At 52.2% G+C, this 25426-nt stretch overlaps 7 protein-coding genes across 7 annotated transcripts; 3 read left to right on the top strand and 4 right to left on the bottom strand.

Annotated features, from left to right (window-relative positions):
• Positions 1-942: 942 nt before the first annotated feature.
• On the top strand, positions 943-3922 carry GGTG_11867 (hypothetical protein; the record flags this gene model as incomplete). Its single annotated transcript, XM_009229758.1, has 7 exons — positions 943-1042; positions 1118-1671; positions 1729-1782; positions 1890-2230; positions 2310-2639; positions 3134-3196; positions 3304-3922. 7 exons carry the CDS (start codon positions 943-945, stop codon positions 3920-3922), a joined length of 2061 nt encoding a protein of 686 aa, XP_009228022.1.
• Positions 3923-5867: 1945 nt separating this feature from the next.
• GGTG_11866 (hypothetical protein) lies at positions 5868-6979 on the top strand (the record flags this gene model as incomplete). The annotated part of the gene is made up of 2 exons (XM_009229757.1): positions 5868-6740; positions 6833-6979. The coding sequence occupies 2 exons, from the start codon at positions 5868-5870 to the stop codon at positions 6977-6979; spliced, it is 1020 nt and encodes a 339-aa protein (XP_009228021.1).
• A 141-nt stretch (positions 6980-7120) lies between these two features.
• On the bottom strand, positions 7121-8926 carry GGTG_11865 (S-(hydroxymethyl)glutathione dehydrogenase). The gene is made up of 4 exons (XM_009229756.1): positions 8691-8926; positions 8388-8620; positions 7604-8302; positions 7121-7532 (listed from the first exon to the last, which is right to left on the bottom strand). Exons 1-4 carry the CDS (start codon positions 8860-8862, stop codon positions 7254-7256), a joined length of 1383 nt encoding a protein of 460 aa, XP_009228020.1. The 5' UTR covers positions 8863-8926; the 3' UTR covers positions 7121-7253.
• A 333-nt stretch (positions 8927-9259) lies between these two features.
• On the bottom strand, positions 9260-10674 carry GGTG_11864 (hypothetical protein). Its single transcript, XM_009229755.1, has 2 exons — positions 10373-10674; positions 9260-10296 (listed from the first exon to the last, which is right to left on the bottom strand). Exons 1-2 carry the CDS (start codon positions 10607-10609, stop codon positions 9487-9489), a joined length of 1047 nt encoding a protein of 348 aa, XP_009228019.1. The 5' UTR covers positions 10610-10674; the 3' UTR covers positions 9260-9486.
• A 48-nt stretch (positions 10675-10722) lies between these two features.
• GGTG_11863 (hypothetical protein) lies at positions 10723-12956 on the top strand (the record flags this gene model as incomplete). The annotated part of the gene is made up of 8 exons (XM_009229754.1): positions 10723-10734; positions 11120-11156; positions 11245-11555; positions 11646-11770; positions 11838-11899; positions 11964-12198; positions 12248-12456; positions 12565-12956. The coding sequence occupies 8 exons, from the start codon at positions 10723-10725 to the stop codon at positions 12954-12956; spliced, it is 1383 nt and encodes a 460-aa protein (XP_009228018.1).
• A 538-nt stretch (positions 12957-13494) lies between these two features.
• Positions 13495-16074, bottom strand: GGTG_11862 (hypothetical protein; the record flags this gene model as incomplete). Its single annotated transcript, XM_009229753.1, has 1 exon — positions 13495-16074. The coding sequence occupies one exon, from the start codon at positions 16072-16074 to the stop codon at positions 13495-13497; it is 2580 nt and encodes an 859-aa protein (XP_009228017.1).
• A 4207-nt stretch (positions 16075-20281) lies between these two features.
• GGTG_11861 (hypothetical protein) lies at positions 20282-20614 on the bottom strand (the record flags this gene model as incomplete). The annotated part of the gene is made up of 1 exon (XM_009229752.1): positions 20282-20614. A coding segment is annotated over one exon (333 nt), but the record flags the coding sequence as incomplete, so codon positions are not given.
• Positions 20615-25426: the final 4812 nt, after the last annotated feature.

Genomic DNA, 25426 nt, shown 5'->3' with positions numbered 1-25426 from the left:
GGGGGGGCAACAGGTAAAAGTGAACCCGCCGGGTAAGCAAAGGACTTAAACGGAGGAAAGAGGAGGGAGGGTAAAGGAGCAAGCGAAGATAGGATGGCAGAAGGGGGTCGATGGACTGCGGACGCGCGCCCGCATCCGGCAGGCATTTTCGTTTGTTGTTTTTCCTTTGGCATGGGGAGGAAGCTAGGTAGCGCCCGGATGCGACCCATCCCGGTTCGTGCTACATTGCTATTGAGAACGGCGGAAGCTACTTGGTGCTGGAATGTTCGTTCAATGCCAAATCGCAGTCGGAATTCTGGGCTTTGCGTGGGCGCAACCGGGCACTGTATCCGTACCAGGTTGTGGATGGGCTGGCCAGTTCCAAACCAGCTGCCTGCAGCCAAGCCAACATTTCAATTCCTGCGCAGGAGGGGGAGGGTGTGTCGTTACCAGTTTATCCGCCCCCCGCAAAAGGTGTGCCGTTACCAGTTTATCTGGCCACCCCAAGGCGTGTTCCAGTCCCATGTGCCACTATTCCGCCTATACTCTAGCGAAATTGCTTTGCCGCCAGCGCCGTGTGGTTCCCTGGCAGCTGGGACGCAAGCTTTGGCCTGTGTGGGCGCGACCAGCTTCCATCACCAAGGACAGCGTTAACAGCAGTCCAGCTCAGTATTCCCAGTATTCCGTCCTCTGCCCCTTTCGCCCACTCCTATTTTTTTTCCTGTTGTCTATATTTAGGCGACTTCTTCACTCGCCGTCCTTCCACTAACAAACCATATCCATACCTCTTGACTTGCAACCATCTAGGTCATTCCCCATCCCCATCTGCAGCACAGCATCATTCTGCCATCCGTGCCAGCGTTTAAGCCCTCATACACTTGAGCCCCTTCCGCTCCCTTCATTCTACCGCTTCCTATATCTTGGCATCTCCTTCCTTCGTTATCCAAGTTTCCTTCCGCAAGCATGTCTGCATCTTCCCCTCCACCTCTTGCGAACGCCATCGTGGACGAACCGGATAGGGATACACCGGATGCCATCGTGGGCATAGATCTTGGGATGACTAGTCTGTCTGCCGTCTGGTTTCTTGCCCATGTCTCGAGTCTGACACTTAGCTAACATTGGCGCTTCCATTACTCAGCAACCAAAGTCACGATACGTTACCTCGCCCCGGGACGGCCCAAGAGGCAGCAAATACCCGTCACGTTCCTTCACAACACAGAATGGACCCCTACTGCCGTCTCCTGCGGAGTGGGCCAGCGGGGACAGGACGACCAAGTCCTCAAAACGGGCCATGAGGCGTTGCGGGGCAAGTTGACTGAAGGTGTCAACGTATATGAGTGTTTCAAGCTCGACGCATTGAGAAACCCACGCGCGCGCATAGCTTCCTCCAACGGCAAATGCGAGACAGAGGGCGGGAAGTTGGTGTTGGACTTCCTCATAGCTTTGAGGAAGCCCTTGATCGACTTCTTCGACCGCCAGCGAGACGAGGAGGAAGTCCCTGCTTGGCAGCATGCCAAAATTCACATCACTCTCAGCATCCCTGGCATCGTGGGAGACGCCGGACGCGAGACCCTCTACGCCCTTGCAAAGCAGGCCTTCCACCGGCCAAATGTTGCAGTCTGGCCAGTGGCTCTTAGTGAGCCAGAGGTGGCCGGCTACAGCGTTGCCGAAACGATAAAGGAGCAGGTTCCGGTAGGCCTTGCTTTTGGTCTTGCTCAACAGAACATGCAAAGCTGACCACATCATTAGAACCTCCCCAAACGGAGCACCCTACTCGTCGCGGACCTGGGAGGGGGAACATGCGTAAGTCCTTGCTTTGCTACAAACTCTAGCCGGTTTGCATTCCCCTTTGCTCGTAGCTAGTGGCTTGGGCTTTTGCTGACCGGGTACCCCCCGCCGTCGCTATGCAGGATCTGGCTCTCGTCCAGGTGCACAAGAACAAGCCCGTCCTCGGAAAGGCATTCATCAAGCCTGTCTCAAGCATGTTCAGAGGCGGGTCTCACATTGACAAAAAGCTACAAGGCCTTGTCACAGAGACGTTCCAGCGAGCTGCTCCTTCTTTGAAAGGAGCCATCACCCCGGCGGGCGCAGCTCATGCTGTCTTCTCTGACCCCAAGTTCTGGGACTACAAGGCAGAATTCTCAAAGGGGGGAGAAACTGTGTTGTACAACATCAGGCATCTTGCCGAGCAAACCAATGTCCCCGAGATTGGAGGTATCGGAATCCAGGGGGAGTTTCTCGTCGTGAAGTGGTACCTCAGACCTGCCCCCAAAATTCCCTTAGAACCACAAGCCTTGGCTGGGTGGCTGACCACATTGTGACGCCTCTAGGGAGGCTCTGAAGCCGCTTTTCGATGCGCAGATCTACGGCTCTCCGGGACAGCCAGCTATCGTCGAGCACCTTCTCGACATGCGTGACGATGTTTACGTCGGATCTCACCTGGCCAATGAGGCCAAGCTGGGCGCGGGGATCGACTGCTTCGTCTTCGTCGGGGGCTTTGGCTCCTCCGAGCACGTGCAGCGCGAGATTAAAACAGCGCTTGCCGCGGGCGCCAGCCCGGCATCCAGGGCGACTCTCGAGGTTACAAGGCGGACAAAGTTTGTCCCTGTCCACAAGCCTCAGATGGCGGTTGCCCACGGCCTCGTCGAAGCTCACCACCTGTTTTTGAAGAAGTGGAAGTTGCAGGACGTGATGCCAGCGGCGACTTTACGTCGGCTGATGGGGTCCCGGCGCCGTAGGGCGGTGTAGCGAGCGGGGCGACGGCGACCTCCCCTCCACCATGTGGTTTTTTCCCCCCCATCTTCCGCCCTTATTTCTGCCTTCGGTCGCTAGGAGCTCTGTCCCTCGCGCGCTTCCTTTTTTCCTTTATCCAAATGGTTTTCTCAATGTCCTAATGGTGGTCGGCTGCATCTTCTTTTTTATAATTGTGTTATTTCCGTCCATTCTAGGTCTCTTTTTATTCATTCATGGTTTTCTTCGTCTCTCGGTATTCCAGAGGTCCCGTTTCCTTATCTAGTAATAATCATGGCAGATCGAACACTGGCCAGTTTGCGAGACTTGATAGTAACCGAAGGCGTAAAGATGTGGGTGGCTCAGGCTCCCAGCTGCCCGGGGTACAGGGGCTCAGCTGAACTGAGGCCCCCTGGCGTCTTAGGGAGAATTCGACTGGAAGGCGCCTGTTCGTCGCAAACCGCCACCACCGCTTCCTTGCTTCATCGTATGCGAATGCCGGAGCAACGGTGGCCGCAGTGCACACAGCGCGCGATTGCTGACGCGAACGCATCTAGCTCTGGAAAGGATAGGCTTATAAAGTGCGCTTCGCAGGCCCAGCAACGAGAGCGGCGAGAGCCTCTTCGGGCAGAAAGGCTGGGGAGATCGAGGTCTGGCCCATAAGAGCCTCCGAACCGAGGTGACGACCCCCTGTCTCGCCATCGGCCGGGGCGGCGACGAAGCCAGGCGCAGGCGCAGCGCCGGGATACTCCGGTGCGCGCGGCGCTACACGTTCTTGTCCGGTAGCAAGTTCGCGACGGGCGACGCCAGCCCCATGGTTCGCGCCATATCGCCCGCAATCCTCGAAGACACCAGCGCGCGCGCGGCGTCATGGTCCCGGCGGACATGCTGGCCATCACGGCCAACTGCTGCCGCTACAACAGCAACAACCGCCTCAGCGCGAGCGCGCTCGGTCCCGGCCGTGAGCCTCAGCGTCGCGATCCTGACGCTGGCGCTGGTGAGCGGCGACATCCTGCGCTACGATGCCGCCTGCTGCGAGGCGACGACGGCGGCGCAGGCGGAGACTCCCGTGTTTCCTTTGCCTCTATGGCCGGCGGGCACCGACGACGAGCACACGGACCGGGGCGCCACGTTGTCGGGGAGGAACACATGGGTCACATCTGTCGAAGTCCGCTGCGATCCTCGCGCCCAGCAGATCACTCCGCGCAAGTGACTCAACGAGCTGCAGTTTTTTTTTTTTATAACAATACGAGCCACCCCGGTGACCTGGTCATCCCTTGGCCAAGACGGTTGCGATAGGACGGTGTGGGGGTGTATGTTTTGTTGTCTGGCGTGTAGCTAAGCAAATTAATGGACGGATTTTGTGGCGGGTGTGCCTAGTCGCGATCTGACCAGGACAGCTCCGGGTGGCACGTTTTTAAACGGATGCTGGGGTGCAATTCTGCCAGTATCCAGGCGGAACTGGGCTTGTTAACGCGATCGATAGGATCGGGCGGCAGATGTCAGACAGCCAGCCGCCTTCAAGGAGCAGCCCATTTAGCCCTGCGGTTCGGCCCGTGCTGACATGTGTGTTCCCATGCCGGTGTCGTGCAGTGCGTGCCTGCTGGGGAACATAACGCCATCGATCCACGAATGCACCGGGGCCGTAGGGCTGGGTCTCTAGCGCAAGTACACAGTATGAATGGCATTGTGCCAGCTGCAGGGGCGTCGAGTCGAGTCGTCACACCCCCCTGGACCTCGACCTGGACCCCACCGGGGCGAGCCTAACAAAGGCTTTGCCGAAAAAAGAAGGAAAAAAGAAAGAAAGAAAGGATGGAAAGAAACAAGGCGTTGACCCGACCGTTTGGAACCACCTCCACCCCCGCCTGGCTTTTCTCGGTTAGCAGTCCACTCAACCCTAGCTGGTGGCGGCTGCTCAATTGCGAAGCTTTCCATTTGAGGCTTGCAATCGTGGGTGGTATCGTCGCTGGGTCGCGCCGCGGTCGCCGCAAGCTCCCAAAAAAAGGAATGGAGAAAAGGGTATCACTGGCTGCTGGCACAACAAGGTTGACACACAAATCACCAAACAGTTGGGACTTGGTGCATTTCGCAAGGAAGCGCCTGTTTTGTTGCATCTGTGGAAGCCTCTCGCCGCCTTGCCACCGGCGTCAATCTAGTCCCAAGCCACGGTCTCCGAGGGCCGGCTGGACGGCCTGCAGGGATACCAGGAAGATGGCGCTAACTTGTAGCTCTAAATGACAGAGGCTTCAATGCCTGGCAATGCTGGATTTATTTACCTTCTCTGTGCTCAGACGGGAACGCAGCACGACTTCCTTAGGTCCCATCCGAGCCATCGATCTGCGGCGCTGGAGACCTCGAGTTTTCAGGGTGGTGTAACATTTGCGGCTTGGTATGGAGGAGAGGGCGCATGACATGTCTTTTGTCTTTCCGGAACGTCGACAAGGAAAGTGGGTTGATTGGCATCATGGCTGGTCGTTTTGGCGGGCTGTTCACGTGTCTGCTCTTTTTACAATTGACAGGCGCGCAATTCTCGCAGTGATGACGGTGCCTGCTCGTTTTCTCTCATCGGAGGCGCGCGTTGATTAGCGCGGATCCACCTGGTGGGGCATGCGGCGGGACCGTGGGAGGGAGCCCGGTTGGCTGCAAGGCATTGGCTGGATTGATCACAGTCCGCTTCTTCGATTGAGGATTCTCTTCCTTGCAAGCGAGTGCGAAACGGGCAAATCTTGATTGCCCCAGCCCATCAAGCCTCCCGGGTGCTGCGCCTCCTCCGACCCGGTGGGCCAACCTCTTTCCCCTTTCCCCACCGCCGAATGAGTATATCTTGGGACCGAGTGCGAACGACCCGGCCGAGCTTTCCCCCGATCTGGCTACCTAGGCCGGCTATTGTGTGTTTGGTCATGGTAGGCCTCGTTATCCTGCGCGCGAACGGGCTTCGGCGTGTTGGTCATGGTCATTACCGTCCCAACGCGACGAGGGGCCCTCTGGTTGTAGGCATCGTTTGTATAAGACCGTGGTCGTAGACGGGTGGGATGTGTTTGTTTTTTCTTCCTTTAACGTCGCAGCGCCCATTGAACGTGTAATTCGCCGACTTGCAAGCAACCAATCAATACGTCTCTGCATGCCCCTTTGCCTCTAGCACGCCGCAACCCAGAACCATGGTCAAGGCCAGCCGCCCCCCGGCCAACGGCCTCGTCGCCGTGCTCCGCCGGCTTTACAACCCGCTCGGCTTCTCCAAGGGGTACAACTTCGCCCTGTTCTTCGTCCTGGCCGGCGCACTCCTGGGCTTCTCCCTGGCCCGCCTGCCATACCTCGACTACTTTGGCACCTTCCGCAGCGCCAAGGCCACCGAAGCCTCGTACTTCCGCCCCGGCGCTGCCCGCGTCGGCATGATGCTGCACCTCTTCACCATCATCCCGGCCTCCGTCCTCGTGGTCCTGCAGTTCGTGCCCGCGATCCGCCACCGCGCCGTCCTCGTCCACCGCCTCAACGGCTACCTCGTCGTGCTGCTCGCCCTCGTCGGCACCGCCGGCGCCCTGGCCGCGGCCCGGCACGCCATGGGCGGCACGCTCGAGGTGCAGACGGGCGTGGGGTTCCTGGCCGTCGTCTTCGTGGGCGAGCTGGCGCTGGCGTGGGTCAACGTCCGGCGCCTGCAGATCGACCAGCACCGCGCCTGGATGCTGCGCGCCTGGGTCTTGGCCGGCGCCATCCTGACCTCGCGCCTGTGCCTCGTCCCCATGATGTTCATCAACGCCCCGGCCGGCTACGCCACCGTCCGCACCTGCGACCAGATCGACTTTGAGCACGACGCCGACCGCCCCGCCGTCCTGGCCCACTTCCCCGGCTGCGCGGGCTTCTACGGCGGCGCCGGGGTCAACGGCAGCGGCCCCGCGGGCCCGCGCCTCTCCGTCGTCGTGCCCGCGGACCCGAGCAAGGGGGGTCTGTCCGGCCTGGGCAGCTCTCTCACTTTCAACTTTGGCGCGGCCATCTGGCTTGCGATGGCCATCCACATGATTGGTGTCGAGATATACGTAAGTTTCATTGGGAAAAAAATTATCATTGCCATCGTTTCTTTTCATCCCTTTCTAGCCTGTTCGGATCTCTAACGGCATGTCGACAATAGTTGAGGCTCACCCCCGCAGAGTCTGAGCGTTTGCGAAACATCTCGTACCAACGGCAGATTGAGGCCGGCATGAAGAACCCAGGCAGCGCTGGACTTACGGCCGACAGGCTTGGCGACGCGGCTAAATGGACTCCGGCGTCGGATTAAGACCAGCAGGTGATGACGACGTAGTCGGTCTGTCGAGAAGTGGCAGGACATTGGAAGGGTGCCCGCGACAGATTGCTTGGTGGCTGATTCTATTTGATCCTCAGCTGGAGCCGCCGACGAATGCCCGCTGTCTCTACCCGTCCTCATTGTTGATACACCAGTGTATTTTCCCACTCGCAATGGATTCCTTTCTTGTTGTTTCAAGATAAAATAGTGTCATTTGAAGAGTACATACACCTCTCGCGTGCAATATTCCCCCTTTCATGTCCCGCGCCTAGTACGTCGTTAGCTGGGGCGTACCCTCTGCCCGCGGAAGGGACCACTTGGTCTCAACAAAGACTTTCTGCATAGCGTCCTCCCTATTTTCGAACTTGTAGTACACCTTGTCGAGGTCCTCGAGCCGGACGCGGTGCGAGAGCATCTGGTACGGGTCAATGTCATTGCTCTGCACACGCTCGAGCAGCTCGTGCCAGTACTTGTGGACGGGCGCCTGGCCGTTGCCGATCAGGCGGATGCCACGCTGCATCAGGGAGCCGACGTTAAAGTGGTTGGTCTGCGGGGCTCGTGTCAGAATGTGCTGGAAGGAAAGTCACAGACAGAGCATGCGAAGGGGGGGTGGCTCACATAGCCAACATAAACTCCCGTCAGGCCCACGCGTCCATAGTTCCGCACGCCCTCGACCATCTCGTTGATGATCTCGCTCGTGTCCGTCTCGGCCCCGACCGCCATCTCGAGCCAGTGCGCCCACCCCTTTGCGTACTCGCCCGCGGCGCAGTCGATGGCGACGTCGGGGCCCCTGCCGTCCTTGCACATGGCCTTGAGCCTGCTCACGACCGTCTCCTTTGTCGTGACCCCCGACGCCAGCTCCTTGTAGTCGATGGCGCGCACGCGGCGCTCCGTCGCCTCGTGGGCCGCGAAGCTGCCCATGACGAACGACAGGCGCGGCTCCGTGTCCACAAAGACGACCTCGTGGGCGCCCTCGTGCAGCGCGAAGAAGCCGGCCATCTGGCCGATGGGGCCGGCGCCGAAGACGGCGACCGAGTCGCCGGGGTACACGGCCGTGTCCTTGACGGCGTTGTAGGCCGTCGGCAGCACGTCCGACAGGTACAGGGCCTTCTCGTCGGGCACACCGTCGGGGATCTCGAGCAGGTTGACGTCGCCGAGCGGCACGCGCACGTACTCGGCCTGCCCGCCCGCGAACCCGCCCGTGAGGTGCGAGTAGCCGAACATGCCCGCCGTCTGCCCGCCGTACATGCCCTGCAGCGTCGCGTTTGCGTTTGTGCGCTCGCACTGGGAGGAGAGCTTTTGCTCGCAGTAGAAGCACTGCTCGCGGGGCGGTTAGTAACGTGTTGGCTATTGGTGCTTGGGTGCTTGGGTGTGGCGACAAGGAGGGGGAAGTGAGACGAACCTCTCCGCACGCAATCTGGAACGAGGCCACGTATCGCTTGCCGACCTTGATATTCTTCACCCCGGGGCCGATCTGGTCGACGATGCCGCAGAACTCGTGGCCTAGGATGTCGTTCTTCTTCATCTGCATGACGGTGCCGTGCAACAGGTGCAGGTCGCTGCCGCAGACCGTGCTGCCAGTCACTTTGAGGATGACATCCCTAGGCTCCAGGATCTGGGGCACCGGCATGTCAGCTGCAAATTGTGTATTAGTACAACGGTCAACACTAACTAGCATTTACGCTCTGATGAATAGCACACTTACCCATTTCGACTTTGTTCTTGCTAAGCCAGACGAGCGCCTTCATGGTCCGGCTCTGGTTTCCCGCCTCGCCGCTGTAGTCGGTAACATCCTGCTGAATGATCGAGTCCTGTGGCGGCTGGTCTTTGTGGCCCATGGCCTTTTCCACGGCGTAGGCTGCCTGGCTTGTAGCCATGATATTAAATGGACTCTTATTTACACGATTGATGATTTGGTGGGGTGCTTCTGTCGTCTGTCGCGTGACGGAGCGGAATGGAGCAAAAAGGAAGCGTGAGCATCAAACGTGGACTGAGGCACCAACGACACTATTATAATCTGACCATCCAGACCCACTAGCAAACGCTCCTTGACGCGAGCATAACGACATGCACCGTCACCGCGGTTTTAGGAGCCCTTTGCATTTTCTCCCGATGCATGGTGGCGGTCGTGCGTCACCGAACCATCGACACGATCTGGCTGGTGGGCGGGGCACGGCGGACATCTACGACGTCATGGACTCGCCATCGCCGCGGCCACGATTGTCGATCAGTTTACTGAAATGCCACAGTGCAACCGACCCAGGCGCGCGGGTAGGCAAGAGCAATTCTCTGGCGCAAAAATTAAAGGGGTATTTTATCCAATGTGTCTAGTTGATTCGCAGCATGCTCCCATGGTCTGTGTATGAGGAGTTCGCGTTCAGCAAGTGGGCTTGCCAATACTACAACCCTAAACCCCTTTGCCCCCCCATATCGACCGTACGGCTGGCCATGTCATCGCTTTCCTGTCCCTGGCAGAGAGCCCATTTGCCGGGCGTTAGCTATCAGGCACCAAGGGGTCGCTGGTATTTGGCCAGTTGTTCGCAAAGCCATCGCAAGGCAGTCGCAGCGCTCTCGGCGCCGAAGCCCTGCCCCCTGCAAAAAACCAGATCCTGTATAGACGACGCGGACGTGGTGAAGTCGGGCAGCGACGGCACGTCTTCCCCGTCACGCTCGCCCCCCACAAGGACCGCGTGCCAGCCTGATCCCACCGCACCACACACGTCCTTCTTGTAATCGTCGCCGACCAAGATTGAAGTCCACGCCGTCCCGCCGCGGCGCGGCCACAGTGCCCGTCCCCGGCTCCAATCGGGACCAACGTGCTCCTCCTCTGGCGCGCCGATGGACGCGTTTGCCAGGGCTCGCGCGGTGCGGAACATGGCGGGGTTCGGCTTGTCATACCCAACGTCGCGCGACGTGCAGCAAAAGTCGATGTCGTGCTGCTGCGCCTCCGCGAAGCCGCCACGCGGCGGGGGCGGGGACAGGTCGGCCAGGCCGTCTGTGCGCGGCAGCCTCGACCCCCGGCGCAGCGGCCCGACGTCCAGGCCAAGGGACGTCAGGACGCCCGGGATGCGGTCGTCCGAGTTGGTGAGGACGCCCACGGCCACGCGGTACGCGGGCGGCCCCCCGGACCGGTGGCCTGTCTGTTGCCGCCGCAAGTGACGCAACTCCCGCAGGAGCGGGCCAATCTCGTCGTCGACGAAAGCGTAGCCCTCTGCCGACGAGAAACGGCGCAGTAGACGCGGCGCCAGGTGTTCAGAGATTATCTGGTGGTCCTCCTCGCGCACCAGCGGGTTAAAGACCCTGTGGATGAGCTGTTGCACAAGCCGTATGTGTCAGCCAGTACGTCATCGCCGAGGGAGAGCAGGGCAAGGTGGTGGCGTCGCCGACATTTGTCCACCACTCCTCGGCGCTCATCCTGCTGTCGCGGCCGTAGTAGGGGTATTCCTTCATCATTTGCGGAAACTCCACCTTGAACGAGTTCCTGATGTCTGCATCCATGAAGCCCGACAATCCCAGCTCGCGCGCAACCTCGCCATATTGCGTCGGCACCGCGCGCCGCGGCTTGATTAGGGTGCCGAAGGCGTCAAAACAGATAAGGATATTGCGCGGCTGTAGTCGCGCCATCTGTTTCTGGGTCTACAAAATTGCAGGGTTCGTGGTGAGGCAAATCCGAGGCCGGAGAGGAGCAGAAATCGGTCGTCCAAATAAACTCCACGTCGGTGCGGGCTACAGGCCTCATGGCGCTGCGGGTATGCCCCACCGCCGGGGCATGTCTCCGCCGCACTGGCAGGCCGCACCGCTATGATTGGGGAGTTAACAGCGGTATAAAAATAATGAACTCTACCGCTTGCAAGCGCGAGCTATGTTGTAAATTAGGAGAAGCAAAAAATTTACGAATGGTCGACCTTTGTGCCCTCCTAAGCGCCACCACCCATCGCTTAGTTGTTCGTTTTGGCTGGAGGAGGGTTGTTATTATTCTTTCGCGAGAGCAGGGTTGTTGTTCTTCTTTGCTAGTGCGGGAGTGTTTCGTTTCGCGGGTGGTGAATTATTCTACTTGGCTGGTGGAGGAGTGATTTCTTTGCTGGTGGAGGACTATTCAAATTGCTTTGCTGGTGATTTTGGCTACGATGGCAGTTTCAACTTAGGCGCTTCGCAACGGCCATCACGTGTGGTAGGCTTCGGTAGCCGTCCGCCTGGTGTCCCCTCCCCAGTCGCTACCACGTCGCATCTAACCACACATTCCCGCCGCCCATACACAGCCGCGGGGCTCGGGTTTGGCCAGCACGTCGATGAGGTCACCCCGGAGCACTTGTCAGCTATCCTGCTGTACATCATGGCGAGCTCCGTTATCTGGAGCCTCGGAGTGTGCGCCGCCAAAGCCTCCTTCGCCTGTTTCTACCTGCGCCTGATTTCGGATCGGCGCTGGGTCCTGGTTAATCGCCTCGCCATCGTATGCTTGCTTTGCCAGGGCATCGAGCAGTGCCTTTACGAAATCCTACAGTGTAAACCAATACACAAGGCTTGGACCCCGGGGGTAGAGGGCACCTGCATCCCGCTGTGGTGGGGCGGCGTGAGTAATGTGGATTCTTGGAGCACGGTCTCCTACCCTGCCTTGGCCGTTTCTGACTACCAAGAGGGCTAATCTGTGCGAGGCTGACAGTTTGCTTTGAACTTGGGCCTCGACCTGATCCTGTTCATCGAACCGATCCCGATCGTGTGGAGCCTGCAGCTTATCCCTGTCACCAAGAAGATCGGCATCATTTTTATGCTATCGCTCAGGCTCTTGTAATTCGCTCCGTCCCAGCGCCTATGTGAACCAAGAGACTGACTGATTCTTGGCTGACACTGGAAGGATATGCGGCATTGCTATAATCCGCATCGTCGATGCCAACAAAACTGGACCGGACGTCACCTGTGCGTTCTCCTCCCCTACTTCCCGATTTATGGTGACACATTCTGAGGAGAAGGGACTCCGCAGACGACCTCGCCGAGCCCATCTTGTGGTCCCTAGCCGAGATAGCGGCATTGATAATATGCCCCTGCGTCCCGAGCATGCGACAAGCGGTGCTTTATGCCCCTGGCTCAGCCGAGTGCTCGGACTATCCACCAATACTGGAGACGGTGACAGCCGCTAGCAGCCTGGCGGGCCGGGTGAAGAAGGGACCGAGGTTCGGGAAACCGGAATCGACGGCAGCAGCAGCAGCGGCAGCAACGTTAGTCTTGCAGGCGGTACCGTGGCAGCCGCCACGAGAAATGGTATAGCGAGGGCAGCGGCAACTCGACCAGCCGGTTTGTCTCCCGCCACCTGCGCGGCATAGTCCAGTTTGGCACCGCCGATAGGACTACTACAGCTGGCACCGCCACCGCGACTGCCGACCACGGCTGTGGCGGGGATTTGGAGAGCGGCGCGGGCGGCGGCATAAGCGGTGGCGAAGCTGCCAGTCCCAGCGACCAGCAGCAAGGACGGCCAAGTGACACGCATCACTGACTCGCCGCCGCCGCCGCCGCCGCCGTGCCGCCCCAGCTCGGCCTGACCAGCCACATCTCGTCGGCGGGCTGGCGGGAGAGCAGCGGCACAGGCCCGCACGACGTGCCGGCGCAGCATGACCCCGCGTCAGGGGGTACCAACGCTTCCCCATCGACACCCGCCTCCGGCAGCGGTGGCGACGGCGGCGGCGACGCGACCGCGACGGCAACAACGGCAACAACGGCAACAACGACGAGAGTGGCGAGGGTACACGGCGGCGGGGCGGCTGGCCAGTCGCAGATCCTGGTGACGCTCGAGATCGACCACGACGTCGAGGAGGTCCGCGAGCAGAACCGCCAAGAGGAGCAGGCGCTCGCGGCCAGGCAAGGGCACATCGTGCCCGAGGGGTGGGCGACCACGAGCCTGTCCGTGGGAACAGCCGCGTCTAGTAGGAGCGCGTCGCCTGCGAAGCGCTCGAGGATCGGAGATGGGGGTTATCGCTGACCGGCGCCAAGTGCCCAATCTGAGCAGCAGATTCGGGTATTCGTTTGGCAAGTAAACGATTTGGCTCCCCGCGTCGAGTAAGTAGCGCGACTCCAACAATGATGGCAAGATACGCGCTTTCCCTTATTTCGAAGACCATCGCCCATCACAGTCGGAAACCCCCGTACCGAGAGGAGTACCGACCCAACACCTTTGACATTGCTGAGGGAAGAGGTTTTACTGTGATAAGGAGGCTGACAGCCCCGGCTGTCGCGGGACTGGGTATGCCGACTGCGAAGCGCTGCGCAGAACGGCGCCTGGCCAGTCCATTGTTTGGTTGGGATTTGACTCGATCAGCTCGCTGTTGTGGAGGATAAGCTACCGATAGGACACGACTATACTGCAAAGAAGCGAAACATGCAATAGACTGAGCATTTCATAGGCCTCTATCCTAATCGGAAGGAAATGGAGTGAGGGTAGGCGACCTTCGGTACCGTTGGTCCTTGGCTGGGGTCCGCTGCTTTATGACACTGCAACATATTGCCACTTGTGACTTAGCTTAGCTCGCTGTTATAACCACCTGTCCCCCAGTGAGCCCAGCCGCCGATGCCGTAACTGTAATGGGCCCGGTCGCCGCCGCATTCGCCTTGACAATGGCCAGCGCCAACCCCGAGAAGGCCTTGCGGCTCGCGCTGGGGAAGGCCGTCATGTCGGTCGGGTCACCGTTGTCCGTGGCCACCAGCTTCCCCGGCCCGCTGACGGCGAAGGTGATGGCGTTGTTTGCGCGCGGCACCACCGTCCCCTTGGCGTCCACGACCGCCACGCTGACGTAGGCCAGGTCCGCCCCGTCGCCGGCGATGGCCGCGCGGTCGACCGTAACCTTGAGGCCGGCGGCGTTCCCCGCCGTCAGCTGCGTGTCGACGGCCCACTGCTTCCCTCCCTTGTACGCCACGGCCCGCAGGTCGCCGGGGCCGTACTTGACGTCGTCCCAACGGAAGCGGTAGACGGACTTGCCCGGGCGCTTCTTCCGCCCCGCCGAGGCCCCGTTGACGAACAGCTCGACCTCGTCCGCCGAGCTGAAGACGTGCACGGGAGTGGTCTGCCCGACGCGGTCGGGCCAGGTCCAGTGCGGCAGGATGTGCACCATGGGCAGGTCGGGCCTCCAGCGGGCCTGGTAGATGTAGAAGCGGTCCTTTTTAAACCCGGCAAGGTCCACGATGCCAAAGTAGGAGCTGCGAGCGCCGCCGTTGCCGCCGTAGGGGGTCGGCTCGCCGAGGTAGTCGAACCCGGTCCAGACGAACTCGCCCGCCACGAAGGGGAACCTGTCCTGGGCTTCGAAGACTGTGTCCGCGCTGCCTCCCCACCCGGGGTTACCGAACTCGTAGGCGCTCAGCCACATGCGGGCGGCGTCCGACCCTCCCGCGACGTCGAACTTGGCGTTGTTGCTACTCGTCACGGGGAACAGGTGCGTGCCCCGGCTGCTGATGCACGACGCCGTCTCGGTGCCCCAGACCATCTTGGAGGGGAACTTGCTGTGGAAGCCGCCGTAGCCGCCGTACTCGCCCTGGTAGTTGAGCCCCACGAGGTCGAGCGCGGCGGGGAGCGCCGCCGTGTCCGGGGCCGAGTTCATGGCCGAGGTGACGCCGCGGGTCGGGTCCTCCGACTTGACGATTCCCACCAGCTCCCTTCCCTCGGTGCCGCCCAGCGCGGTCGACTGCTCCGGTATCTCGTTGCCGATGCTCCATGCGATAACTGAAGGGTGGTTCCGGTCGCGCCGCACGAAGGCGCGCAGGTCCGGCTCGTGCCAGTCCGCATAAAGGAGGTGGTAATCGTTGCTCGTTTTGCCCTGTGACCAGCAGTCGAAGGCCTCGTCCAGCACCATAAAGCCCATGCTGTCGGCCAGGTCGAGGACCTCCGGGGCGGGCGGGTTGTGCGAGGTCCGCAGCGCGTTGGAGCCCATCTCCTGCAGCGTCTGCAGCTGCCGTTGCGTCGCCCGCAGGTTGATGGCGGCCCCGATGGCGCCTTGGTCGTGGTGGTTGCAGGTGCCCTGCACGCGCACCTGCTGGCCGTTGATCAGGAGGCCTTTGTTCGCGTCGTACGTCACCGAGCGGATGCCGAACCTGGTCGTGTAGGTGTCGATCACGGCTCCGCTTGAGGACAGCGTGGTGACGGCCACGTACATGTTCGGCGTCTGGCCCGGCGGCGGACCCCAGAGGCTGGGATTGGAGATGGTGACGGACCCGTTGACCGACTGCTTTTTGCCGGCGCCGACGCTCACTGTGCTCTTCTTGAACGAGGCCACCGCAGCCGTCCCTGCCTCTCCAGTGCTCGGGTCGATCTTGTAGACCTGGGTGTCCACGTCGACCTGCCTGGTCTCGGTGCGCAGATTCTCCACCTGCACGGCCAGGTTGACCACGGCCGAACTCGCAGAAACGGAAGGCGTCGTGATAAAAGTGCCCCACTGAGCCACGTGCGTCTTGTCCACCTTGACGAGCCAGAGGTTCCTGTAGATGCCCGCGCCGGGATACCAGCGCGAGTTATCCAACTGGTTGTCCAGCCGCACAGCGAGGATGTTGGTCCCGGTCTTGAGGTGCGGCGTCAGGTCCAGCCGCCACGAGGCGTACCCGTGCGGCCAGCCGCCGACCAGGTTCCCGTTCAGCCAGACGGCCGCGTAGGACATGGCCCCGTCGACGTCGAGGAAGACTGACTTGGTCCCATCCATGTCGGCCGCCGTCGCCATGAGGTTCCGCCGGTACCAGCCCACCCCGTTGGTGGGCAGCCGGCCCATGCCGCCGCTGATGCCGGGCGCGTTGAAGGGCCCCGCAATGGCCCAGTCGTGGGGCAGATCGACGCTCTGCCACCCGGCGTCGTTGAAGGACGCCTGGACGTACTGGACGTTCCCGCCGGGAGGCGTCCCGGTGGGAGTCTGGCGCTTGACGCCGTTGACTATGAAGTCGTTAGCCAGTGGCAGAATCCACGGCTTGAGTGTGTTGTAGGACAACGAGTCGGGGTTGGAAGTGAAGCGCGAGAACTTCCATCCCGCGTTGAGGCTGCTGCGGTCGCGCCCAGGGCTCGCCGCCGCCTGAGTCCATGGGGCTACCGCCGCCACCAAGGCCACAAGAGTTGTCAGAGTCAGCATTATGCCAGTTCCGTGGGGACTAATTAGCTGACAAGGCGGTGATGTACCAACCGTGAAGATGGTATGCTAACGATGGATGGTGGGTTTGCTCCTTTATTTATCAAGATCGCCGACAGGGGACTGCTGGTTCCATTATCCGCGGGACCCCAATCGTGCCGCGCTATTAGTGGACTGAATTATGCCAGACGACAGTAGTCGCTGCCGGTGCTCAAGCTGTGGGATTGACAAGATACCCGCGAGGGTAATGTGACAATTACCCGTTGAAGACCGGTACTGTTGCACTGATCTACACGTGCTACGGTTAGCCGACGGAACATTCATCTCCCCGTGAAGGCGCAACAGCCTGGAAAAATTCCAAAAGACCGTTCGTACCGAACCTGTGGCAAATTCCAGCCATTCCGCCGTCGGATTAAAACCTTGTAGCCGTCGTATAAATCTCCGTCCGGCTACCATCGATGCCACGCTGCCATCAACAAAACTAGGCAGGAACGCCGGCGAGGGCGGGGGAAAACGAGGGGGAAGGCGGGGGAAGCGGGGGGGAGGAGGGGAAGATCGGGTTCCTCCCTCCGCGATTCTTTGGCACTTCCAGCTGACGTTGCACTTATTTCTGAGCTCCGGAGATTGTTTATGCCCCAAACCCCAACATTCAGGTTAGCGGCATCACCAGGATTCTTAGTTTTGTATGGAATTATCCTTCGCTAACTACCGTTCATCGTTCATCGCTGGAGTTAACCGACATTGATAATTGGTGAATTATTTTCTTGCCGGTCTTTTGGCAACCCCCTGGTGGGAAAGGAAGTTGAATCACCATTAAAACGCCAGATTTGAGATGGCAGTACTTGGCACCGTTCCGCAAAAGAGGCCTTGCCTGGATTAATCAAACACAACTCTCACAGGTTGCTTACTCTTTTCTCTCATCCACGTAGTGTCCCAATGGGGTTAGGCCATCCGGGGGCTCCAACAAAACGTGACATCATCGGATAGTTTGCGTCCTCGGATGCCATCAGGGTGGCCAAAAGTATCCGCGGACGTAATCCGGCCGTTGGAATGGCACGGCGACGAGCTTTCCGAACTTGACGCTGGGGATTGGGGTGGGATTGGAGTTCGCTTGGAACCACCAAAGGTTTGTGCTGGATACGGGCTCAAGGCGACACCGACTAAAGCTTTCCAAGGAGCACCGGGCCGGTGAGACCGGCCCTTGCCTCGTACTCATTTATGGCACGGGTGAGAGAGTTGTTGATTTAACTTTGGCGATAAGCAAATCACTTGCGAGATCCCACGAGCTACGGCGTGCTTATTCTATCGCTCATATGCCTAACCCCTTGCCGAAGAGACAGTTTATGACGGACAAACGGTGCAAGATAGGGTTTATTGTAAGGGAGTGTCATATCACCACGTACGTATTACTATTTAACCCAAAATAGCGGAGTTACCGTGTAATACAAACTGTTAAAATACCTTTACTAGTTTAGGCGGGGGATCCGTGCTTTCCCTAGTCGATTAATGCTAATCAATAACGTAATTATATTCGTTAGTAACGTACGGGAGGCACTAAAGTTAACTCCCTGTATGGAAGGAATTATAGCTAGTAAATAAGTAAGGGGCTGAAGGCGCATATTACAGCAAATAAGGCAACTGCAAAAAGTGGTTAAAAAAAGATAGCGAAATGCATTTTATTTACTGCAAAATGGTTACGTGCCCTTAGTATGTAATTTAACTAAACCCCTTTGCTATAACAGCGTATTTCCTAAATTAACTGCGAGGGCCGGGGTTTGTAATCCTTTGGTACTCACTGTTTGCTTACAACTTTAGTCGGCTTTTTAATTAAATAAGCAAAGCGTAAAAAGCTTCGTTACAAAAAGGCCAAATAGCGTTAAAATGTATTGTCGATTAAAAAGTCATTAAAATAAAGCCGGGTTAGTAAAAATCGCGAATTTCTTTTGGTATTAGGGATTAAAATGATTGCAAAGCGGATTTTTTTTTAAAAAAAGGTAGGTTTTAATAAGCAAAGCGGGCCTTTAGTAAGCTTAAGCCGGATTTATGTTTGAATTTGCTTATTAACCGGCGCAAAAAGGAACGGCCGTATTAACGACCGTACAATACGGGGAATTAAACTAGTAACTTTATAAATTAACGCAATTAATATGGGAAAACATCGCTCGTTATTTGGGTATATTTAATTTGGCTTGTAAAACGGTGCGCGGCGATGTTTACACGCATGCACGGATAAGTACGGGGTTAAATAGTAATACGTACGGGGTAATATAATACTACCTTTATTGTATATTAATTTAAATCTCTAAAGGAAGAAGGAAAACTAGCACAGGGCCTTCGGCCCTGTGCCCCCCTTATACACAGTGATCCCTCTCTTTTGTGTGCGGTACTCGCTCCCGCACCCCTGTCATTACCGACGAATGCTTGGTAAGCATTTAAGTTAGTGCACCCCCTGTCCGGCACCATCACAGGCCCACAACATGGAATCTTCTCGAGTCCCTCAACCCTTTATATTTTGGCTAATTTTAATCCGTTTTCCTTACTTTTTGCTGCATTCCAATGACAAAATACCAGAAAAGCAATATACGGAAGAAGACGTCGAACAGGCCCTAGCAGCGGTGCAAGCTAAAGTCCCAATTGCAAAGGCCGCTCGACTTTAGGGGTGCCAAAGGTAACCCTTTAAAGCCGTTTAAAAGGCGCTTTACTTATCCGGCAATTACAAAAGCAGTATTAGCGGATAGCCTTTAAGCAAAAAAGCGCTTGGTTAACTGGATTTTATTACAGGATCTTTTAGCGTTTTACCAACGCACGCGGAAATCCGGTTTTTTACAAAGGAAATCCTCCGGCACGGGGGTAATTCCCGGCTTATCGGGAAGCACTAAATTTATACCTTTTTAAACCGGTATCCGGAAATCCGTACTGGAAAGTTTAAGCGCATAAAATTTGCACGCGTTAAAAAGGCTATTATTACAACAATAAAAAAATGGTGGTAGCGCTTGCAAATACCCGAAGTGGCTGGCATTAAGCTGGAAAATACGTATAACGCCGATAAAAGCGGCTTGTAAGAAAGTAGGACCGGTAACGGGCTTGTTTTAAATTTTGCTAGTACTTAAATTTTATAGCGCGAAAAGCCTAGGTTTTATACGTAAACGTTATTTATTAAATGCATTTCGGTTATTAAAGTATTTGTTAAAGGTCGATCGGTGTAAAGGCGGGTGGTTACCAAGTTACGGGCCGGATGCGGTGTTTCCTTTGTTAAACCTCCGTAAATTTTTTACCAAAGGTGCTATTTCCAACAAAAATTGTTCTTTTTTTAATTTCCCCTTTTTTCGTGCCCTTTCGGGCACGCGAGGTTGGTTTTTTAAATTTTCCGCGCTTTATACGCTTTCGTACAATTTAAACTTTATTTTATTTTTTAGCTTTGCTATTATGCTTTAGCCGCAATACCAGCATTTTGCCAGTACGTTACTAAAAAAATCCGTATTTGGCCAATTATGCCAATGCTTTTTTTTTTTTGCCGGGCGGTTTTGCCCGTACATTTAACGTTTCCCGTTTTTTACCGGGCGGTTTTGCCCGTGCTTTTAACATATTGCCTTTTTTCGATACGGTTTATCCCAAGCCGCGTACGCCGCACGGGGGTATTCCGTAAGTAACCGGTAATTAACGGTATTTTGTTAAACCGCGCTAATGCCCGGCAACGTTTAGGAAAACCGGTTGTAAAGCTTTATAGCATTTGGAAAAATGGGTTTATACCGGCATATAAAAAGCTTTTTTTCCCGTTTAAAGCCGCAAGCCTTTTTTTTCCTTTTGATGCATTTAATAACCATTTTAAAAAATTTAATAACCGTAACCGTAAATAATTAATATTTGGCCGTTTTTTTAAACCTTTAAATTTAACCGGTAGCTATAAATGTTATTTAATATAACCGCCGCGGTAAAAAAATTGGGTTTTTGCTAAATGCTTACTTTGGGTTTTTCGGTTTTAACCAGCCCGTTAGCCCTTTCCGGCCCCCCGGTTCCCCAAATTTTAGCTTAGCGCTTTTTTAATAACTTTCCGGTATTTTTTTTAACTATTGTAATTTAATCGAATTCGAATTCGGATTTGCCGGAATTTCCAATTTTTTAAACTTTTAATAATTGCTTTGCCGGTAACCTTTCGGTAAACCTTTTAAATGTTGCGGGTTTATTAAACTTTTCCGCGTTTGCAACCTTTTTAAATTCCCGTAAGCGTTTTGCTAGTAACCCCCCGGCGGGCTTTAACCGCTGCGGCAAAAAAACCGCCGTTAAAAAAAAACGTAAAGCGCGCAACAAGCGCCGCCGCAATGTTTTTAATTTTAATAAATTTATTTCCAAAACGGACATTGCTTTTTTTTTGTTTTATATGGGTATTTGCAACGCGCTTTCGTTGCAAAAAGTTATTAATTTCCAATAAAGCAATAATTAAAATTTTATTTATTTGCTTTTTTTTAAATACAATTATACGGAGCGTACGGTATTTTGTAATTGCTATTTTAATTATTAAGCATATTAAAATTATGCCGTTAACCCCCGTATATTAATATGCTTTAATAATTATATAAAGTTTTTTAAATGCATTTATTGCAAAAACGTAATTAGCAATAAAGCTTGCGTTAAATTTCCTAAATGGTTTTAGGAAATGGCTTAAAACCTTTACAAAATTTTAAATACCGTTTACAAGCGGTTTTTTAAAGCAATACCGGAATTTTTCGAAAAGCTTATTAAAGCCCAATTTTGCGCCCGCAAAGCTATTTAAAAAGTTAAATCTTTTTATACCATATCGGCCAAACAATTTGCGCGTTACAAACGTTAAGCCGTTATCCAAAAGCGCATTTAACGCAAAATTGCTAACGTTATAACATTAAAAATTATTTAAAACATTTTTTAATAATTTTACGCTATTGCCGTTTAAACGAAAAAGCAAGTTTAAGCTTTAGCTAATATTAATAATTTTTTTAACGAAGTAGCAACGTTTTTTAAACGTTTCGAAAAAGGTATGGTTGTAAGAAGGACTCTGGGGTGGAGTTTTATGCTCGTAAAGCTCCAAACGGCGTAAAACTAAGGTTTGATAATTATTAAAAGGTAATTAGGTTAAAATGTTGTTATTTAGGTTTAAAATGGAAAGAATTTTGCTAAAAAAAAGGAACGGATCCAACCTTTTTATATAAGTACAAAGGAGCTTTGGATGGCCGGTGCACAAATTCCGGATTTGTGCATAGCGATTTTTTAAAGCCTATGCATGCGCTTAATAAATAGGTTTTAATACCGATTATTTTTTTTTTGGTAGCGTATGCATGGTAAAACGGAAAAAAAAAATTTGCGGTTCGAATGCGCGGTAATAAATAATTTGCTAAATTAGCGATTTGGGTAATATGTAAAAAAAAAATGCTTGTCCGAATTGTTTTGCCGGATGCGTATTGCTATTAAATAATAAACGTGGATAAAAATTTGGGAAATTATATAAATTTTAATTTTAAAGCTTCGAAATTGCTAAATTTAAAATTATGGGCGTTTGGGATTATTGTAAATTAAATAAAAAGTTTTTGTAATGTTTGGAAATGGGTGCGTTAAAGGCGAAAGTGGAAGTTAACGAATAAAAGGCGGTAAGCTTTTATTTGGCCCGTTAATCGTCGATCCAATTATTTTAATCTTTTCCTTTTACAACCCCGTTTTTTAAACCAATTTAATTGGTTACGTACGTTCCGGAATCGTTGTTTACAGTTCGTGCGCTCGTTATATTGTTGTTTTTTATTTTCCTTTATTTAATTTTGTGCTTTATACCTTTTTAATAGCATTATGGACTTTTTGTTTGGTTCGAACGCTTAAAATCCGTTCGACCACGTTCCGGAAAGCGCTATTTTATTGGAAAAAGCTTAAAATTAACAATTGGTTATTTGTATCGTTCCAAAGCAAAATTTTACAGCTTACCTTTAAGCCATGCCTTTTCCCGTTAAAAAGTTTAACGAGCTTTTTTTGTTTCCGGCATTACAATTTGTGCTTAAAAGCTTGCCCGCGCCCGTTTCGGCCGTTCCAACCGCTTCCATCGGTTGCAAAAAAAAGCGTATCGTTCCCCGCAATGGCCGTAATGGTTTTAATGTTTGTAAGCGCGGTAAAAAAAGTGCTAATCGAGCGATAATTTGCTTTGGCTGCTTTAATTCCGTGCTTTACGGTAAATTTGGCGTTAAAAGCGATGTGGCTTGGCTTTATATTAAAAAATTGGGTTTTAATAGCAAGCGTTGCTAGCGTTATGCTTTTGGTTATTTGTGCAAGCTTATGTAAGGATTTTTTTTTTTCGTTTCCGGGTTTTTTGCGTTAATAATCGCTAATTTTCCGCTTGTTTATCGTATTGCTATAAAATTTTTTGCAAAAGCGCTTAGCAACGAGCTTTATAATGCGGTATATTATTTTTATTTTATATATCCTGTACTTTACCAATTCGCTAACGTTATTTTTCCGATCGTAAACATTTTAAAAATAGCGTATTATTATTAAGCAACTTTTTAAGCTCGATGCTAAATAAGCCAATTCGAATGCCAATTTTGCAATTATAATTTTGGGTTAGCAATACGAAGCGGGGCGTTTGGCCGCTTTTCGTTTTTTTAAAATTGCGTTTTTCGAAGTTTCGGGCAAAGGTTTTTCCGTTTAAAACGATAATGCGGATAAAGAAAATAAAAATTATAATAGCAATAATGTTGCAGGCAAAAGGGATAGGCACGGTGTAAGGCTACTCCGGTTAATATGCTTTAAGGAAAAAAGGATTTAAAGTGCAGGGTCCCGTAGGGGCCTCTGCCCTTTATATACACGTAACTCCCTGTCCTCCTTGCTTACTAAGTTTCCCTCCTAACGCCTGGAAGCGTTATACGCTTCCAAGCAAGGGGACCGCTTTTCCGATGCCTTAAGCATTTAATATTTATGCCTAAAGCTTTTTTATAACAATATATACTATTTATTTTGTAATATACCCTTTAAGCGAACCTTTTGGGTTATTTGTAAATAAAATAAAAGGAAATTAATTGCCATGTTAATAGCGTAGGATTTAAAAGCTTACCGCGTTTTTAAAGGTTAATTGTAAAAACGCATTAGCTTCGAAAAGTAACGAAGCAAGCGTTTTTCGCTTTTAAAAGGTAACCGTAAAAGCGCATTAGCTTCGAAAAGTAACGAAACAAGCGCTTTCCGTTGCTAAAAGCAACGAAATAAATGTTCCAGCCATAAAAGGTAACGAAATAAATGCTTTAACCATTACCGGAAAAAAGTAAGCGTAACAATTAAAACCTTTTTTTTTCCATTTCGTTCCGGCCTTTTTTTTTTTCCTTTTTACCACCATTTTTTTACCAATTCGTAAATTTTTACGCTTTTGTTCTTATCGTTTAAGCTTTTGTTAATATAAAAAATTTTGCAAAAGCAAAAATAAGCAATTGTAAGTGCTTTACGCGGCGGCGTGGTATTTTAAAAACGTTGTACGGTATTAATAAATTAATTGGAAAATGGGTATTGCCGGTAATAAAACGACGCTTACAACCGTTCGAAAGCGCGTTAAACGCAAAAAGCTTAACCGGGCTTAAGCCCAAAAAAAATAAGTTATAGCTTTTTGCTTTTTTACCAATTTATTGCTTTTTTGTTAATTTTATTTTATGCGCGTATAATGCGGATTTGCAAACGGTTATAGCTATTTTAGCAATTAAAATTAAGCAAACGAAAAAAGCATTATTTAAAAAAAAAAAGCCCAGCAAATCGAAAAGGATAAGCAAAAAAAAAGTAAATCCTTTGCGAAAAAAAATAAATAGCGGGATACAAAAAACGCGCGAAAGCAACAAGCTACCCGCAAAAAGGCTTAAAATAACGCCCAAGCAATTAAAGCGATAAAAGCGCGTGCGTTTGCCGAAAGCGCTAAACGGGTTAAAGCTAATCGGGCTCGTTACGTTAAACGAATGGAAACTTTGCGCCGTTTTTTAATTTAAACCCCGATTAATACTGCCGTAACCGTTTTCAAATTTCCGGTTATTTTTGCTATTTTTCGCACCTTTCGTTTTAATTCCCAACCTAACCCAACCGGTACTTTTTAAATTTCGGTTAAATTAAATAAAAGCTTCGGGCCCGATTAGCTTATTCGTTAAACGATTAAAATCGATTTTAATTCCGATAAATTTATTAATCGGTTCGTTTAAAAAAATAACGATAATAATAATAAACCCGTCGTTTTCCCCGATACCCGAAAGCGCAAAGCGGGTAAAAAAACAAGGGTAAATAGCTAAATTAATTCGTTTTTAACCGTTTTCGCGGGTTTTATGCTAATTACCCTTTTTTTTCCGTTTTAATTTTTAAAAAAAATGCTATTTAACCTTCCCTTTTAACGAAATCGTTAACCTTTTTTTAACGAAAACGTTTTAGCTAGCTTTTCCGATAATACCATTTCCCGCGCGGTCCCATGCAATGGGTGCACCAAAAGCTTTTTAACAAAATTTCGGGGCCTTTGCAGCAATAAGCCCATAGCGCGCTCTTTTCGGAATGGTTATATTTTACGGTATATTTAATATGCTTAAAGCAATTACCGTTGCAACCCTTTTTTCTTTTTGCCTTAATTGCGCATTGTAATTGCTTTATTCCAAAAAAAGCTTTTGGGTAGCTTTCGTTTTAAAATTAAAAAGCTTAAAAAAATGGTAAGCCATTTTTTTAAACCTTACCCAAAACCGGGCAGCAAGCAAAAGGATAAAGTTAAAAAAAAGAATAAAAAGGCTTCCCGTCGAAGTAATTTTGCTTTTCGTAGCCCGACCCTAAAAAAAAAGGAAAATGGTAATAATAACGAAAAAAGTTAAAAAAATGGCATTAAAACCGCAATAATTCGGGGCTATTTTTTTTATAAAAATGCCTTTATTTACTAAATAATAGGTAAGGGCTAAGGCTAGGATAAAAAGGAAAAATGGATAAAAAAAAAGTATAACGTTTTTAAAAGTTGCACGCGTTATAATTAAATACCGTTTTATTATTTAAAACCGGCATGCTTTATGGTTATTAATAAAAAAGGAATTTGCGTTATGCCTTTATATAAACGTTATACGCTTTTAATATTTGTTTCGAAATTTTTAATTACGTATTAAGCTTATTAACCCGTTTTTAAAAGAATCGTACAATTTTAAAATAGCTTTAAATGTTTTAAATTTGTAAAGCGAAAGGTTTTTGGTAAGCCCGTTTGCTGGTATAAAGGCGGTTTTAAAATATACCACATCGAACGTTCCTTTTTGGTACTTTTAGCGTAATTACATGTTTATAATATCCACGTGCTTTAAAGCCGTATTAATGCAAATGCCTTTTTTAATTACCAATCGAATCGTTTGTATATTGT

The sequence above is a fragment of the Gaeumannomyces tritici genome, assembly GCF_000145635.1.
Source record: "Gaeumannomyces tritici R3-111a-1 unplaced genomic scaffold supercont2.7, whole genome shotgun sequence".
NCBI lineage: Eukaryota > Fungi > Ascomycota > Sordariomycetes > Magnaporthales > Magnaporthaceae > Gaeumannomyces > Gaeumannomyces tritici.
The sequence above is the reverse complement of the archived record's forward strand: the minus strand, read 5'-3'. Positions and strand labels throughout refer to the sequence as shown.

Bases quoted from the DNA above. Each gene is read 5' to 3' on its own strand.
- GGTG_11865 (XM_009229756.1), bottom strand. From the start codon at position 8,862: ATGGCTACAAGCCAGGCAGCCTACGCCGTGGAAAAGGCCATGGGCCAC. The intron at 8,621-8,690 runs GTAAGTGTGCTA...CACAATTTGCAG, and splicing joins CAAGAACAAAGTCGAAATGG to CTGACATGCCGGTGCCCCAG. The intron at 7,533-7,603 runs GTGAGCCACCCC...CGAGCCCCGCAG, and splicing joins CGGGAGTTTATGTTGGCTAT to ACCAACCACTTTAACGTCGG.
- GGTG_11864 (XM_009229755.1), bottom strand. From the start codon at position 10,609: ATGGCGCGACTACAGCCGCGCAATATCCTTATCTGTTTTGACGCCTTC. The intron at 10,297-10,372 runs GTCGGCGACGCC...CTTGTGCAACAG, and splicing joins CCGAGGAGTGGTGGACAAAT to CTCATCCACAGGGTCTTTAA.